The sequence below is a fragment of the Mytilus californianus genome, unplaced genomic scaffold (assembly GCF_021869535.1).
Source record: "Mytilus californianus isolate M0D057914Y unplaced genomic scaffold, xbMytCali1.0.p SCAF_8, whole genome shotgun sequence".
NCBI lineage: Eukaryota > Metazoa > Mollusca > Bivalvia > Mytilida > Mytilidae > Mytilus > Mytilus californianus.
In genome coordinates, this window is record NW_026262734.1 from 24,269,131 (window position 1) to 24,286,075 (window position 16,945).

The window sequence follows — 16,945 nt, forward strand, 5'->3', positions numbered from 1 at the left end:
CAGAAGAAAACCTTTACTTTTAACTCTTTTACTCTAACATTAAAGTTTATCCAACATCTTTGATCATTATTTGCTGTTTGCAATGAAATACTGAATTCACTTTGCACATATAAGGAAGAATTGTTAAAGGTAGTCTAGTATCTTCAAAACATGCATGTGATTGTGTACGGCTGAAGGGCATTTAGACCTAGACGTTCTTGATACCTAAAATGTATATTATAGTCACGTGTCAATATATTCCGTATAAGATAAGACTGATAGTACGTAAATAGATAACATACTTACGTATGTACAGTTGAAACGGAATTCTGGATAGAGTAAGTACTAGCCTGTACATATCATTTGATCATGCATTGATTAGATATTCAATATTTGATATAGCTTAGTTTACCTTTTGATTTTAACGTTTCGCTTTATCAATGAGTTTCTTCAATTAAAGATGTCAGAATGATGCATATATTAAAGCCTCTATCTTACAGAATTGGAAATAAGGTGTTTTTATGAAATATTCAAAACACTAAGGTTTTTCTACCCACAGGTACAGATTACCTCAGCCGTATTGGCACAACTTTTTCTAATTTGTCTGTTATTAATGCTTTTCAACCTTGTATTTGATTTGGCTTTCCGGCTATTTTGATTTATGCGCCGATGATGAGTCTTATGTAGTCGTATTGGCACAACTTTTTGGATTTTTCTGTTATCTTTTCTGTAGGCTATGGTATTGTATAATTTCATTTTCTCATTGTTTGTATTGTGTATTTGATTTCTATGATTTCTTTTTTTTAAAAGTTACACCCTTGTATTGTGTAACTCCATGTGGCAAGTGCATAGTCTTTTAATACACCAAACGGTTGGTTTGGTCGACACAAGACTCATCGGTGGCGCTCAATTTAGAACGGGTATATGGCCAAATCAATAATGACGGAATTTCAAAATCACATATTTAATAAAGTTCTGCAAAATTTTGCTGAAGACATGTATGAGTATGGTAACAACAAACGTGGAAAGCGGTAGAAACGTTGAGCCAGTGGGGGATAGAAGTAAAGAAATGTTGACAATGAAAGACAATGAAAGACACAGAGACAATTATTTCCAACAACAAAAAACAATAGTCATATTACATGTACTGTGATTAACAATTTTGATATGTATATAGGCAGATATGTGGACGTTATTGCTCCTTTGTATGCTGGGAGTTAGTAATGCACTTGGTCCCGCAGAGTTTACACTATCACCATCAGGTCAAATGAAAGTGAAAATTCCTGGTCAGTATAAATTAATAATATTATTTTTACTATTAAATTGGAAACGGTACCATATTCTAATATATGAATTAGTGGAGATATGAATAATTGTTTTTGAATGCTCTACGATTTGTTGATTTTCGTATTTCACTTTACAATCAGGATTTCAGTCAAAAAGTATTCCATACCAAATTTGAGAAAACCGCAGTCTACAGATGTAACAAAAACTGAGGGAATCGCATGCACTCCAATAAGAATCGAGGTCGGGTGCGTCTGAGGAAGATAGTTTATATACCAGCTTTTATATTTCAAGGGTCAGAGTACTTGGTAAAAAAGTAACACAAACGTTAACAGTAACTATTTTTTTTTTTGTGATTGTATTGTCGGAAATACATTTTTTTATTGGTTACAAGCGTTGCAAGAAGTAAAAGTTTTCACAGACTGTGAACAATAAAAACATGTAACTATTACAAGTTGTGACTATTTTTACAAATGACAATTTGTTAACAAACAAAAAAAAAAAAAAAAAACAAATGAATAGAAAAAAGATTTTTAAGGATTAAATGCATTTTTTTTAAACTTACTGGTGTGTTTACTGAACCATAAACTTCAGGGTTTTTTAATTTTAATTTTTTTTTATTAGTTGATTAATTGTTTTCATAGATCGTGTTTGACTGGGTAGTACTTTGTTTTTATCTTCACATTTCTAAGAAGTAACATACCTTCAGTCCCATCGTATGGCCTTTACATACATGTGAATTAGTAGGTGACGCGAGTACACTCTCATATTATATTTGCTTCATTTTCGGGGGAATGTTTAAGTATGAGGAAAATCGGCGCTAAACAAGTTTTACCGTTATCATCATGCATTGTTTTATTGATACGATATGTCTGCGTCTCAGCTCAAGAGAGACAATTTTTCGCCGTTTTAAATCTTAATACACCAGTACAGTCGTCTGATCTATAAATATCGATTTTCTTATCTTCCTTGTCGCTGAGGCTGGGTTCGCATGGAGGTTGACGGAGGAGACAATGGGAACTACTGGTATATCTTATTTATACTACCTGTGTTTTTGCTGGTTTCTTATATGATTACTAACTTAGAAGGAAATATAGCATGAAGGAGTAATCTTTAACATTCGATTTTTTTAGGGTAAACTAGAAATGCTTTTTTCTACACATTCTAGAAAGAATCGGCTACATTATGAATTTCAAATGAACCATTACCATGTTTAATCCGAAAAATTTATTGTCCCAGTATTCTCTCTTTAAACGGGAACTCAGATTGCTCTACAAGAACTTGTTCTCAAATTGCAGTATTGGAATGAAGGATGGTTATTGAAAACTATTAATTGGTACATTTAAGACTATAAATACCTATTAGTAGTTCTATGTTTGTTTTCGTAGTCTAATGTTGATACTGTTTACTGGAACAATTAATAATTCTCATTCAACGTTTTTTCACGATCTCTTAATGAAGATAGAATGCTACAATTTGTTTTCATTCAAATACTAACTTATTTTTTCCAGCGGATGGTTATTCAAGAGTTGCTATACATTACAACGTAAATCAGGATTTGCCAGGTGTTACAGGGTCAAGATTTGGACACGATTTAGTCACAAAGAATGGTAAATACCTTAATGAGAGGGCATTGTTAGAGTAATTATTTCAACCTTAAATAACAAAACAATCATTTCCTACTTATGATATCGATAATCTAATTGCATAGTACCGATTCCACAAGGATTTGATCAGCATGCATGTAATTTGAATATCATCTACAATGTTCTATGCAAAGAGGTCGTGGTTAAATAAAACAGTGAACGATCAAAAATGAACTAAAAATGCATTTAAACAGGTCAAAATCTTTCATCAAAGAAAAACCTATATATATATATATATATATACGGGAAGCTCTGTAGCAAAACCAATTACATTTTTATGATACGTATAAATACAATTAATGTTTGGAAGATGTAAATATGAAATAAGTAGGGAGAAAATCTCATAATATCTGATAGACTAAACATTTGTAATCAAAGATTTATAGAATGTAATTATTTGTGATTTAAAGACAGCCATACGAGACTGTAATATTTTATCTTCTATTTGTGTAGAAAGCGTAATTGTTCTTACCACTTGGGTTCCTTGCGTGTATGTGGCGTTCATTTTAGTGTCATGACATTTATGACTATAGAAATGCTTTCTTCTGCATAGATACATTTATTGCATTATTTTTGTTGAGTTGAATCGTGGAATATGAAAAAAAGTATTTATTTCTGTCTACAATTCAAAACTAATAAATGTAAAATATATGGGCATATGTTACACTATTGTTTCAGATAAGGGTGAAGGTTTGGTACCATTAAAACGTTTAAACCCGCTGCAATTGTTTACACCTGTCCTAAGTCAGGAATCTGATGTTCAGTAGTTGTCGTTTGTTGATGTGGTTCATAAGTGTTTCTCGTATCTCGTTTTTTATATAGATTAGACGGTTGGTTTTCCCGTTTGAATGGTTTTACACTAGTAATTTTTTGGGGCCCTTTATAGCTTGCTGTTCGGTGTGAGCCAAGGGTCCGTGTTGAAGACCGTACTTTGACCTATAATGGTTTACTTTTATAATTTTGACTTAGATGGAGAGTTGTCTCATTGGCACTCATACCACATCTTCTTATATCTATATATAACAAGCATGGGGACAAATTCTACTGAATGAACACATCTACACATAGTTAATTGAATACAACCTATTAGAATAATAGGAGGACAGTTTTTATTTCAGGTGTTCGGTGTTCTTATAGTGTTACTTACCCACATTCGTACACGTACCCTATTTGATATCTTTTTCTAACCTTATCCTAACCCTGTTCCTAATCATCTCATGAATCTTACTTTTTATTCGTACTTAAATCAAAACAAATTACATACTTAACAAAAAACGATATCATGAATCGAATACAATTTTAACAGGCTGTATCATTAGGGTGGAAAAACTCAGTTTAAAATCTCTTGAATTAGATATTTAACAAATAAATTTCTGATATTATTTTCATCGATTGGAGGTAAAGACGTAACAATATGTTTATCGATATAGGTGGTTTCTTTGAATGGCAAAGTACCACTCAGGCTAAAGAAGGAGATACGATACACTATTGGTTATGGGGAGAGAAGAATGGACGAGGGGAGACACAAACAGATTTAAGCGCCACCATAATATGTAAGTAAATAACCTCATCATAGATACCAGGATTGAAATTTTTTTCGCCAGACGCGCGTTGCGTCTACATAAGACTCATCAGTGATGCTCGAATCAAAACGTTAAAAAGTAATGATTCATGTTTTTGATATCCTACAATTTTATAGCCTGATTATGTTTTTCATTGCTTTATTTCTTTTATCATAAACAGTATTATTAGTAAACGATTTTTTTTCTCCAATCGAAACGCAGGTTATTACATTGAAAACAACTTCATTGGAGTAGGAGGAGAAGCTCATCTTGCGGTTAATTTGAACATTTACCTACTTTAACCTACCGGAGCACCTGAGTTACACTCGGTTTATGGTGAGGTTAGTGTTGCTCAATTTTCAGTTTTCTAAGTAATGTTTTGTGGACTTGTTCGTCATTTCGTCGTTTTTGGTTTTTTGTTTTAGATTTGTCAGGTTTGTTTTCTTACTAGTATGAGTTTTGAATGTCCCCTAATTATCTTTCGCCTTTTTTCAATCATGGAAATCCATTTCTTATTATATCAATTTTTAGCTGATCACACAACTACTCAACGACCTACTACAACTACACCAAAACCTACCACTCCTCAACCGATTGTCACAAATAAACCAGTTGGAACGCCTTCTCCAACCCAAAGTGGTAGCGGTGGTGTAAGTTCTAATAGCGACCACAAAACAGCTGGATTATCAACAGGGGTGACATCTTCCGTTGGAACATCCGGAAGTTTACACAAAGGAAGTCAAAACGGAAGTTCTGGAGGTGCCGTCGGAGGTGGTATGTCTGGATCTGGTTTCGTCGTTGGTGGATCACAATATCATGGTCCTAGTAGAGGTAAGCATTAAGATACCATCATGCACCAAAAGAAAACCCTGATTAAACTGTTGACACTCCTCTAACGGATAATGTCATACAGATCACATAGCCTAAACAATAATAAGATATTTAAGTCAATGTAACAAATCAAGATTACAGGAATAATAAAAAAAAAATGTAACATAAAACTAAATTTTGTAAATTTTGCGAGGTTATTATAAATGCGAATAGTGCGACTTGGAGAGTATCGTAATAATAAGAACGCATTATTGTATTTGATACATATATCTGTATGCAGCTTATCTTTGGCCATGGCGTTGTCAGTTTGTTTTCGATCTGTGAGTTTGACTGTCCCTCTGGTATCTTTCGTCCCTCTTTTATCCTGAAATAGCAATAATGAATCTCGAATTTTGGTTGATTATGACAAAATCGCAATAAGGAATGCTCGGAATAATTTTTAAATTTACAGTATTTGAATTAAAGATAATTAACATTATCATGTAATTGGCATCATTATATTTTTTTTAATTTTATGATTTTGTACAAAAATCAAAAACAACAGGATAAAAAGCACAAAGAAGTCATTGAAACAATTATTAAAAAGTTAGAGAGACAATGTAGCGTAGGAAAAAAAACATATGGGTTGTCAAGACTCTAAAAAACTAAGAAAACCTTGAAAATGTTCATTTTGCTGGTCGTATCAGAAGACATTGGCCATTGAATGTAGTTGTTAACAACAGGATGCTGGTGCACAGAAAGACAAAACATATTTTTACGGGAAACAATCTGCTTTAATCAATTATGTCTGTTTGGGTTGCTCACCTAATTTTGTCAGTAAAACGGAACTATAAACAACTGTCATACAAGTGGGAGGTTAAGCTAGCTATAAAACCAGGTTTAACTCACCATTTTCTTAGGAAAATACCTGTACCAAGTCAATAATAGTTGGTTTTTTTTCTCGTTCCGTTGGTTGATACGTTTGATTTTGTTAGTTTTTATGAACTCCCCTTTTTGAATTTATTTTGGAGTTCGGTTGCGTTTCTCCTTTGATGTTATAAACTCAAATTGGGCATTTTTGTATGTAGTGGTTTACCTTTTTTTTAATTGTTTCATATTCTGTAATATATTTTATATATTTTATAATTGTATTATACTATGTATAAAAAAAACCACTTGAAAAACGTCACAAAGATGTATTGATACGCATTCGATTACGATTAAGATATACCCTTTAATTGTTATTAAATTTCTAAATTTGTAACGTCATTAAAAACAGGTTACCCGTTTTTGTGTCTGAATTTTAATTAAATAACCATTTTACAAAATGAACCTGGTCTATGACGACATACAATATGGTAAGAATTTGTAATTAAATCAACTTGAAGGCACTATTTCTTTTTCGAGAATACCCTACAATACTTGTAGTATTATCTAAATATTGTCTTACTCATATTTTACAGGTAATACAGTTAATTGCCAATCGTATCCATGTTTGATATTTGAGGACGATTTCAACACTTTGGATTTCTCTACATGGGAGCATGAGATTACAGCGAGCGGTGGTGGTGTGAGTATTTGGTCACGATTTCGTCTCTTCTAATTTCACAAGGAACTGAAATGTTAATGTTTGTGCTAAGATATTCACAATATCAAATATCAATAATAACAGCCATTTTGGAGTAAAAAGTAAAATAATAAATATACCGAAATCCAAGTACAATTCAAAAAGTAAACTCCGTTATCAAATGGCAAAATCAAAAGCTTAAATACATCAAACGAATGGAAAGCAACTGTCATATTCTTGACTTGGTACAGACATTGCCTTATGCATAAAATATTAAACCGGGTTTTATAGCTAGCTAAACCTCTCACTTGTATGACAGTCGCATATAATTCTATAGTAACTGACTGGTTTATGGAATCTAATTTGTGTTTCATGCTTTGTAATGAGCGATTGAATCTTTAACATGAGAGTTGTTTTCCATTAACCAAAATAATATGGTAATTATTCATATTGGGTTAATTAAGAGGATATATAGGTCACTAATGAGACAAAAAAGCAATATCATCACAGTGTTAAACATATGACATGCAGTATGTTTATGTAATTTTGTACTCTTGAACGTTTGGATTATCTCTAAGTGGGAACAACCAAGACTTCATAGAAAAATCAAAACCAGTGACATCGATCATCGGACATTTGAATTTCTTTGTAATATGTATCATCATATAAATTTGTTTTGTGTTGTAGAACTGGGAATTTCAATACTACACCAACAACAGATCCAACAGTTATGTAAAAGATGGGACACTGTTTATCAAACCGGTAATACATTAATTCATAATTTGAAACGTTTTTATAAACGGATTTCTTCTCTAACTAATATACTTAGAAAAACTATCCATTTTTAATGTAATGAAGGAAAATTATATGAATATGGAAAGCTCTCAAGAAAACTTGATGAGATTGTAACAAAATTATACTTGACATAAGTAAGCATAAATTTGTTTTCTGTTTTACGAATTAAATCATTTAAATCATAAGTAAGGAATAAGTTTTAGATGAGAGTTTACTAAGCTGTTTCTTTTCCAACAAAACTTAAAACAGAGCTTTAAGTTTGGTAATGATTAATTAAATAGTTATATAGATTACAATTTCTCTTCAACAGACACTAACATCAGACCATTATGGAGAAAAATTTCTCACAAGTGGTAGCTTGGAACTGTGGGGTAAGACAAATTTTACTTAATGAGGTTATGTAACCAATGCATTATACTTATATTTTTTTTTGGATAAAATACATAGGCTTAGAATGAAATTCAGAAGAAATGCTTGATGCCAAAAGCTTAAGACGCAACATTAACAATTATAGTTCGGTTGTTGTCATTTTGTTAAATTAAATAAGTGGTTTGGCATCAAAATAAAAATGCATTACCTACACAAAGGTATTGAACATAAGCGTTTTTTAATTTTGCGAGAACAATCAGTCTAGTCGAGATAATAAAATCATTTAGTGATAAATGAGTGGCGGAAAGGAAGAGAAATTTGAGACATTTGTCCATAACAGAATATAAGTCATTTTCATAAATACAAAATGTATGTATACTGTACCTTATTTTTACTTAAGACGTAGTTTTGGCCTTCAACTGTTAAAAAATGAAATCGGTGACATTTTCTGACAATAGAGTCATATTTGGAACATGAAATATGCATTGGATATTGCTTGAATTGAAATGTTTTGCAGTTTTTATACTACACAATCTAAGGTGGTTTCTTTCATATCACCCAATTTATTCATATTCAAGCATATGAATGCAAGTTAGAGGAGACAGTAGAATACTTATGTTCAAAACTCGTAAATTCAATTTTCATTTACAAATCCAAATAGAAAAACTGAGGGATTTGCATGAACTCCAAACGGAGCGGTACAAAGTGCGCCGTCAGTGAAAGTGTCTTCTTCTAAGATAAGACTGCTGTCAGAAGATCTAAGATTTATTATGAGATAGGAATCAGCACAAAATATCACAAATAGATTTCTAGCTTTAACTCTATTGTCTTTTAATATTGACTACCAACCAATGCTACTAATCATAACATTTGTCAAATTTTGATCACTTATTAATATCAGTCATTACACTTTCTAATGGGTTTTTCCTACAAACATTTTTTTAAATGAAAGTTTGAATAGAACACGATGTAGTACAATGGTCATCCCCCAAATAAGATATCAATCTAACATGATAATACACGAGTTAAAAGAGATTTAGAATAAATGGCATTGAGACAGCAATCCGATGACAAAATTAACCAAAAATAAATATATTAAAATAAACCTAACATATTGCAGCCCATACAGTTTTCAATGATACCCAGCAACAGAACCAATTATTATCTATGGAAAACAAGATGTAAACATTTACCAATAAATATTTTATTACTAATATATTATGTATGTTATAGGTGGTTCTAGTGGCGATATGTGTACAAGCAATATGTGGTGGGGCTGTAAAAGAGACGGAACAGCAGACCATCCAATAAACCCAATACAATCTGCCAGATTACGAAGTACCAGGGGTTTCACAATGAAATATGGAAAAGTTGAAGTCGAGGCTAAAATACCTACAGGAGATTGGATATGGCCAGGTATATGTTTGTTGAAATAACAAAACGAAATTAATCTAATCCTACCTGATGATACATCAATCAATAAATGCTAGATGTCTCCTGAAAGTATTAAAACGCCACCCATGGAATCATATCCGAGTATCTGTCATTCTAATAAAATTCATGAAAAGCAGTATTATTCTAAAACAAAATACTCTTCAATAACAACCTAGAAAGTTGGAAATGAATTTATACACCATATATGAATGAAAGAGGATTCGGTTATATATTTATGAGACGGCCAAATAACAATGTAAACACTAAAAAGACTTCAGGAGGCATTTCAAAGCATTTAGTTATACTCTTATATCGGAAAATGAACTTCTGAATAAATTTCATAAACCAACCTATATATAGTGTACAAATACAATTATTCCCCATTAAGTTAAAAATGTTTATTGCTATTCAAAATGAATTTGTGTGTTGTAAATAATATTTGGAATGAGAAAAGTGCTACTATGACGAAAACAGACATTTAAAGAAGATTACAATAATTCTTATAGCTATATAACTTAATTGTGGGTAAAACCTCTGTAAATACCATTATTCTACAAATTCCTTAGTATGATATATACTCTCCAAAAAGTTATCATTTCAATTTCCAGCTATATGGATGTTACCAGTATGGAATGCTTATGGTCAGTGGCCTGCCTCCGGAGAAATTGACATTGTGGAATCTAGAGGTACAGTTTCAATTCATGATAACAAAAACAATGTTAAAGATGTTCTTTCTTTTGCCCATTTGGAAGATTGATACATATATATATATATATATATATAAGCTTTCAGTTATCACAATGAAAAATTAATCCCATTTAGTATGTGTGTTTGCCAGTAGATATGAAATATCGTGTATCGTTTTGATGATATTTGCCTCGTCAATTAACGACTGTGTACAGTTATTCCTTGATTTATCGTTCACTAGAAAAAAAAATCCATGTGATATGGCCCAAGACCACAATTAATGATCCCGCTTTTCGTTGTCCACGAATATAGTTCCTTTTAATTAGAGTGTATTTTTTCTTAATTTTTTTTCTTTCCCTTCCTCACTCATTTCTTATTTTTTTTGGGTGGAAATAAAAGAAGAGAGGTGAAATAATCTTTTGGATGTTGTATTTTAACTGATTTTGATATGAAAAGTGTGATTAGGCCAGGTGCAAAAAGGTGATATTTACAGTTTTCGGAACATCTCTTGACTTGTCCATAGGGGTATGGATGTATATTGGCTAAATTTGTAAGAGTCATTGGTTCAATCTTTCTGAATTTTGGATATATTTTTGGACTAGTACTATACATTATACACACAAAAGATTTGACAAAAATGCAAGGTGCAATTTTTTTAATGAAACAAAACGTTATAAAGAACTAATAGGGGAATTTAATTGTGGTCTGTGGCCTAAGAGGTGAATTCAGGAAATATTGAATTTGTACTTTGACAACTTCCCTGAATGATCTATGTGTATTAATTTGTCAAACTACATGAGAATAAATGATTTCCACTTTTATTTGATAGAAATTTTGTAAAAAAGTGACATTTCAGCCTACATGCCCAAAATTGAACTTTTTCAGTTGTTTCAATATTTTTATAAAAGTAGCATGCTTACTTTCTCTCTGACAGATTTTTCTGGTTTTCTATTTGTGTTTGTGGTATCTAATGTAGATGTTTAACTCATTTTTGAACACTGAACACAAAAAAAAGTAGATAAAATCAGAATAAGAGTGCAAAATGTGCTGCTTTAATGGTCTTAGTCTAACGGTCAGTATGAAGCAAGTGAAAAATGAGGTTCTATGCACATACAAGTTGAATTCCTTTTAGCAGATTTCACTGAATCTGTATCAAAATCACTTATTACTGGTTGTTTGACCTTGTCTGTTTCACAGACTACCTTTATTTTCTTTTGTTTGATAGCTAGTGGTTAAAATATTGGCCTTTTGAGGCTGGAATTTCATGCCGGTTTTAAAAAGTAAAGTAAATAACTTTGCATCAAATCATACTGTCTACATATATAGTTGAAAGTGACAATCATGTTACATCCAGGCTCCATGTTTTATCATATCTAAACAAAGATTTGAGCAAAAAGAAGCATATCTCTATCTACCATATCATTTATATGCTTTTTAATATGCAAATGTGGGGAACGACCTAAATTGACAACCTGTTTTTTTAAGCTTGACATTGCTGAAGACCATTTTATTCACATGTGTTATGCTATTTGAAACTTATATTTCCATTAAAAGTACATTTATAACATGTAAAAGGTGTTTTTATAACTTAACAACTTCAGAAAATTGTGGTAAGTGAAAAATATTACATTTCATATAAGGCCTCGATTTATTTGAAAACCTCTATTTTTTGGCACAGGCTCATATAAAATTTACTTCTGGCCATTTTTTATAAGACTGAAACATGAAGTATGCTATCTGTTGCTTTTAATAGGTGATAACTTATACATAGAAACATTAAAAAATGTAAGTTTTGGTACATTTTGGTTTTTAGAAGCCCAAATTTGATAGTTGAAATTGTTCTAATTCAACGCCACAATTCAGCACCCAAAGTTCAGATATAAAAAATGCCACATTTTTTATAATTGGTATCATATGGCTTTGAAACTTTGTAAACTGTTTTATAATACACTAAGCTCAAATCATGCCAAGTTTTATTAGAATTGGTCGAGTTTTAGACCCCTAATAGGCCCAAGACCACAATTAATGATCCCGCTTTTCGTTGTCCACGAATATAGTTCCTTTTAATTAGAGTGTATTTTTTTCTTAATTTTTTTTCTTTCCCTTCCTCACTCATTTCTTAGTTTTTTTTTTGGTGGAAATAAAAGAAGAGAGGTGAAATAATCTTTTGGATGTTGTATTTTAACTGATTTTGATATGGAAAGAGTGATTAGGCCAGGTGCAAAAAGGTGATATTTACAGTTTTCGGAACATCTCTTGACTTGTCCATAGGGGTATGGATGTGTATTGGCTAAATTTGTAAGAGTCATTGGTTCAATCTTTCTGAATTTTGGATATATTTTTGGACTAGTACTATACATTATACACACAAAAGATTTGACAAAAATGCAAGGTGCAATATTTTTAATGAAACAAAACGTTATAAAGAACTAATAGGGGAATTTAATTGTGGTCTGTGGCCATATGGATGTACATGAAAGACAAATTGTATGAAATATTGCGACAAAAATATCACTTTAATTGCTTTTCATTGATAAACTAAGGGGCTTGCACCTTAACGCAAGATGAATTTTTTTTTGCAAGCGTCGAATGAAGCTTTACTGTTAGTTATCTTGGTGTAATCAGGTGTGGTTGTACGGAATTTTACACCGGTGCTAGAAAAGAGTACACCATGAGGCGCAGCATATATTTAATATTAGATCAGTTGACGTGTTTAACACGGTTAGCAGTAGAGTTACGTTCCTTTAAAAATACGTTGCTGCTCTCAAATTAACAAACATTGTAAACATACATAATTATATATTGTTCATGCTTTTAGACACAAACGTGTCTTAGAGACACCGACTTTCACACTTTAAATAATTGATAGTTTTGTTTAATATTGTGTTTAAATTATGATATCAAGGATAATCAAAGTCTACGTCTGGATTCCCCTTATTAAGATAGTTGGTGAGGTAAATTCGTTACACAGTGTGCTTGTGACCTAATGCTTCGTTCGCTCTCGTCACATATGGAATGTACTCACCCCGTATATATCGTATAACTGTGGATTCATTGAATTTCGTTGGTGCCAATTTTCGTGGATTGAGAAAAAAATGTATCTTCGCGGATATTTGATTTCGTGGTATTACAAAGGGGTCCGTACAAGCCTATAGAAAATTGTACTTCGTTGAACATTTAAAATCGTGGTTCACCTGTACTAGCGAAATCTACGAGAATTGGTATCACATGAATAATAATAAATCCACAGTAGGTCACTAGCACATTGTGTGACTAATAATATTCACTGATGATTGTCACTTATAATGTCTTTGACGGATTACATAAAGGCGGGACGAATTATTTCTTTAAAAAAGAGGTAGAGTCACTTCATACCTAAACAGTATTTCAATCTTTTCCCTAGGTAATATCAATTACCATGATGATAAGGGCGTCAGCCAGGGTCACGATTCTGTCGGTAGTACACTTCACTTCGGTCCAGGATTTCCATTCGATCCGTATGAAAAAGCACATGGAGAAAAGTAAGTAGCATATGGAGTAAAGTTATTAACACATGGTCAAAAGTATGTATGACATGAACAAAAGGTAAGAAACACATGGACAAAAGAAGGTGATACATGGGCAAAAGTAAGTAGCAAATAGAGAAAACTAAGTAGCACATGTATCAAAGTAAGTAGCCCAAGTAGAAAAAGTAAAAAGCTAGTGGACAAAAAATATGTAGCACATGGACAAAATGTAAGAAACAAATGGACAAAGTACGCAGCACATCAATAAAAGAATAAAACACATGGGCAAAAGAAGGTGGTAAATGAATACACGTTGAGAATAGTAATTAACACTTTTATAAAAAAAGCATGGGCGCAAAATAAGTAGAATACCGAGACAAGTAAGAAGAAGATTTAAATTCATAAATCGGAGACAAACTGACAACGCCATGGCAAAAAAACAAAATAAAAAAACGAAAAAACAAATAACAGTCTACGGAACACAACGTAGAAAACTTAAGACTGAGCGACACGAACCTCATCAAAATCCGGGGGTGATTTCATGTATTCCGAAAGGGTGAAGAGATCTTGTTCCACATATGGCATCCGTTGTGTTGCTCGTGTAAGTACAAATTCGGCGATAAGTTATATTCGAGGGCGTTACATTTGGAATTAATTCCTTTTATGTTATCAGTTTAAAATTCAAATCAATTTTCCCATTAACGTATTGTGTACTAAACATGAGTTTTTAAATTGCTTTCTATTAGATACTTACACTTAAATGCACATTGTGGTTGACCGGTTTTTTTTACAAACATTGTTTTTCCTTACATAAACATGCTTATACTAAGTTGATACCAGATATTGGAAACATTTCCGTACTTTCATGTTGTTTTGTTTATCGTATTGCCTAATTAAAATATTTATCATACTTATCATACCCTTAACATTAAATCGCTGTCTCTCTTTCATACAATGTATTTTACATTTAGGCACTTGACAACTGGAACCTTTTCAGACAGCTTCCATAAGTTTGCAGTTGAATGGGATGAAACAATGATTAGGTAATAACATTAACGGCACCAATGTTTCTGCACTATATATAGCCAAAGCCGGGCAAGGAATCAGAGCTTTGCATGGAGAGATAAATTCCTTAATTAAAAATGATTTCCAAAATTTTGTAACAGCAAATTTTAATAAAACAAAATCCGTATTTGCATGCCAGTTCCGAAGTACTGGCTCCTTGGCCGGCGACAGTCCACCTGCAGAGGCATCGACGTAAAGTACATTTACATATATTCAATAAGTATGATATCAAACTATTTGGCGTTTCAGCCACAAAAAAAGTCCGTTAAGTTAATTTAAGAAACAATGACCATAGATTGATATTTTCTACCGTAATGGATTACTTGGTTATCTAGATTTCATCTTTTATTTACTCGGAGAACTTTAGTTTATATTAAGTTAAAAAGATAATTAATGTAAAAGGTAAAAATAGAATCAACATACACAGATGATAAAAAACGCATCACTTTTCTTTACAAGTATTTTATTTTTATCCTTTTGAAAAGTATATTCAGTCTATGAGGGCTGTTTATTTTATACAAACGTTATATTGCCATCCATTGACTGAGTTGTTATGTACAGATGTTTATATAAAACGGTCTACATCCTACCTCTTACCATTTTTTCATTCATTTTTCAAATACTCATATTTCAGTGTATATTCTTTCTAAATTCAGATTTACAATTGATGGGGAAGAAATTTTAAAAACTGTTCCTCCACAAGGTGGATTCTGGGAGTTAGGCGAATTTGATAAGAACCAACCAGGAATGACAAATCCATGGCGTGGAGCTTCAAAAATGGCACCGTTTGACCAAGAGGTATATTTAATTAAAGTAGAAATAAGACTATGTAGGTGCATGAACATACTACCATCATCATGAGTAGTAGATGGGTGTCGTCATCTGTAGATTCATATCAAAACGAAGTACTACTATTTGACAATTTCAACATATATTTACGAAAGACAGGTATGGGGATTCAGGCTGGTGTTAAAATTTTCTCATTTAAAACTTGGCATTTCGCATTTCCAATTTGAAATTTCTCACTTCCAAATTGGCATTTCTCACTTCGAATTTCGAACTGAGAAATATCAAAATGCAAATGAGACACATCCACTTGGAAGTCAGAAATGTCAACTTGATATGTCAAATTAGAACCTTCAAGTTGGAAGCGAGGAATTACAGGTAGGAACTGAGAAATGTAAATTTAGAACAGAAAAATGTCGAGATGGGAGTCTCATCACTAATTCTAATTTTTACTTTATAAGTATGAGCTTTTCTCTATTAATATATTTCATTATATTCTTTACGACAATATGAGATCAAGTCATTTTTAGTATGTATGTATTTTGGTCCTCGGTGCTCTTCAGCTTTGTACTTGATTTGGCTTTCAAACTTTTTTCATCTGAGCGTCACTGGTTGGTCTTGTGTGGACGAGACGCACGTCTGGCGTATCGAATTTTAAGCCTAGTACCTTTTGTTAGCTATTATTCGTGTGTTTCTTTGTCCTATATGTTCTCCCATTTATTTGTATTGTGGTCCTGTCATGTGATGTTGTCGTTTTTGTGTTGTGTTTGACGTTGCCATAAAAGCCGGAGGTTTGGCATGCCACAAAACCAGGTTCAACCCACCATTTTTTTTCTTAAAATGTCCTGTACCAAGTCAGGAAAATGGCCATTGTTATATTATAGTTCGTTTCTGTGTGTGTTACATTTTAATGTTGTGTTTTTGTTGTGTCGTTGTTCTCCTCTTATATTTGATGCGTTTCCCTCAGTTTTAGTTAGTAACCCGGATTTGTTTTTATCTCTATCGATTTATGAGTTTTCGAACAGCGGTATACTACTGTTGCCTTTATTTATCGAATATATTCTGAAATCTTCAATTCACATCACGAGTAAACATAACAATAGCGAGATTCAATTAAGAAACGAAATGTATGCATCATTGAGAAGTTTTAGGACAGTATAGTTATATAGTTATTTAATCTATCTTTTCCAGTTCTATTTGATTATGAACGTGGCTGTTGGTGGGGTTGGTTATTTCCCTGACACATGGAGAAACACACCTAATGCCAAACCGTGGAGTGATAAATCTGATTTCACGACCAGAGATTTCTACCGAGCCAAAAATCAATGGTATCCAACATGGAATCCTGACAAAAATGAAGGGGAAGATGCTGCACTTAAAGTGAATTATGTCAAAGTGTGGAAAATGAAACCATGAACTTGATTATTTTTTTTTATAATAAAATGTTTTTCTGTG

The 16,945-nt window shown here is 32.3% G+C and overlaps 1 protein-coding gene across 1 annotated transcript; it reads left to right on the forward strand.

Annotated features, from left to right (window-relative positions):
* The first annotated feature begins 306 nt into the window (after window positions 1–306).
* LOC127712551 (beta-1,3-glucan-binding protein-like) lies at window positions 307–16,945 on the forward strand. The gene is made up of 14 exons (XM_052219050.1): window positions 307–317; window positions 1,157–1,265; window positions 2,775–2,873; window positions 4,340–4,462; window positions 5,003–5,302; window positions 6,745–6,851; window positions 7,536–7,610; window positions 7,954–8,014; window positions 9,246–9,428; window positions 10,055–10,132; window positions 13,537–13,654; window positions 14,611–14,682; window positions 15,361–15,502; window positions 16,682–16,945. The coding sequence occupies exons 2-14, from the start codon at window positions 1,163–1,165 to the stop codon at window positions 16,904–16,906; spliced, it is 1,686 nt and encodes a 561-aa protein (XP_052075010.1). The 5' UTR covers window positions 307–317; window positions 1,157–1,162; the 3' UTR covers window positions 16,907–16,945.

Bases quoted from the DNA above. Each gene is read 5' to 3' on its own strand.
- LOC127712551 (XM_052219050.1), top strand. From the start codon at position 1,163: ATGTGGACGTTATTGCTCCTTTGTATGCTGGGAGTTAGTAATGCACTT. The intron at 5,303-6,744 runs GTAAGCATTAAG...CATATTTTACAG, and splicing joins ATATCATGGTCCTAGTAGAG to GTAATACAGTTAATTGCCAA. The intron at 8,015-9,245 runs GTAAGACAAATT...TGTATGTTATAG, and splicing joins TGGTAGCTTGGAACTGTGGG to GTGGTTCTAGTGGCGATATG.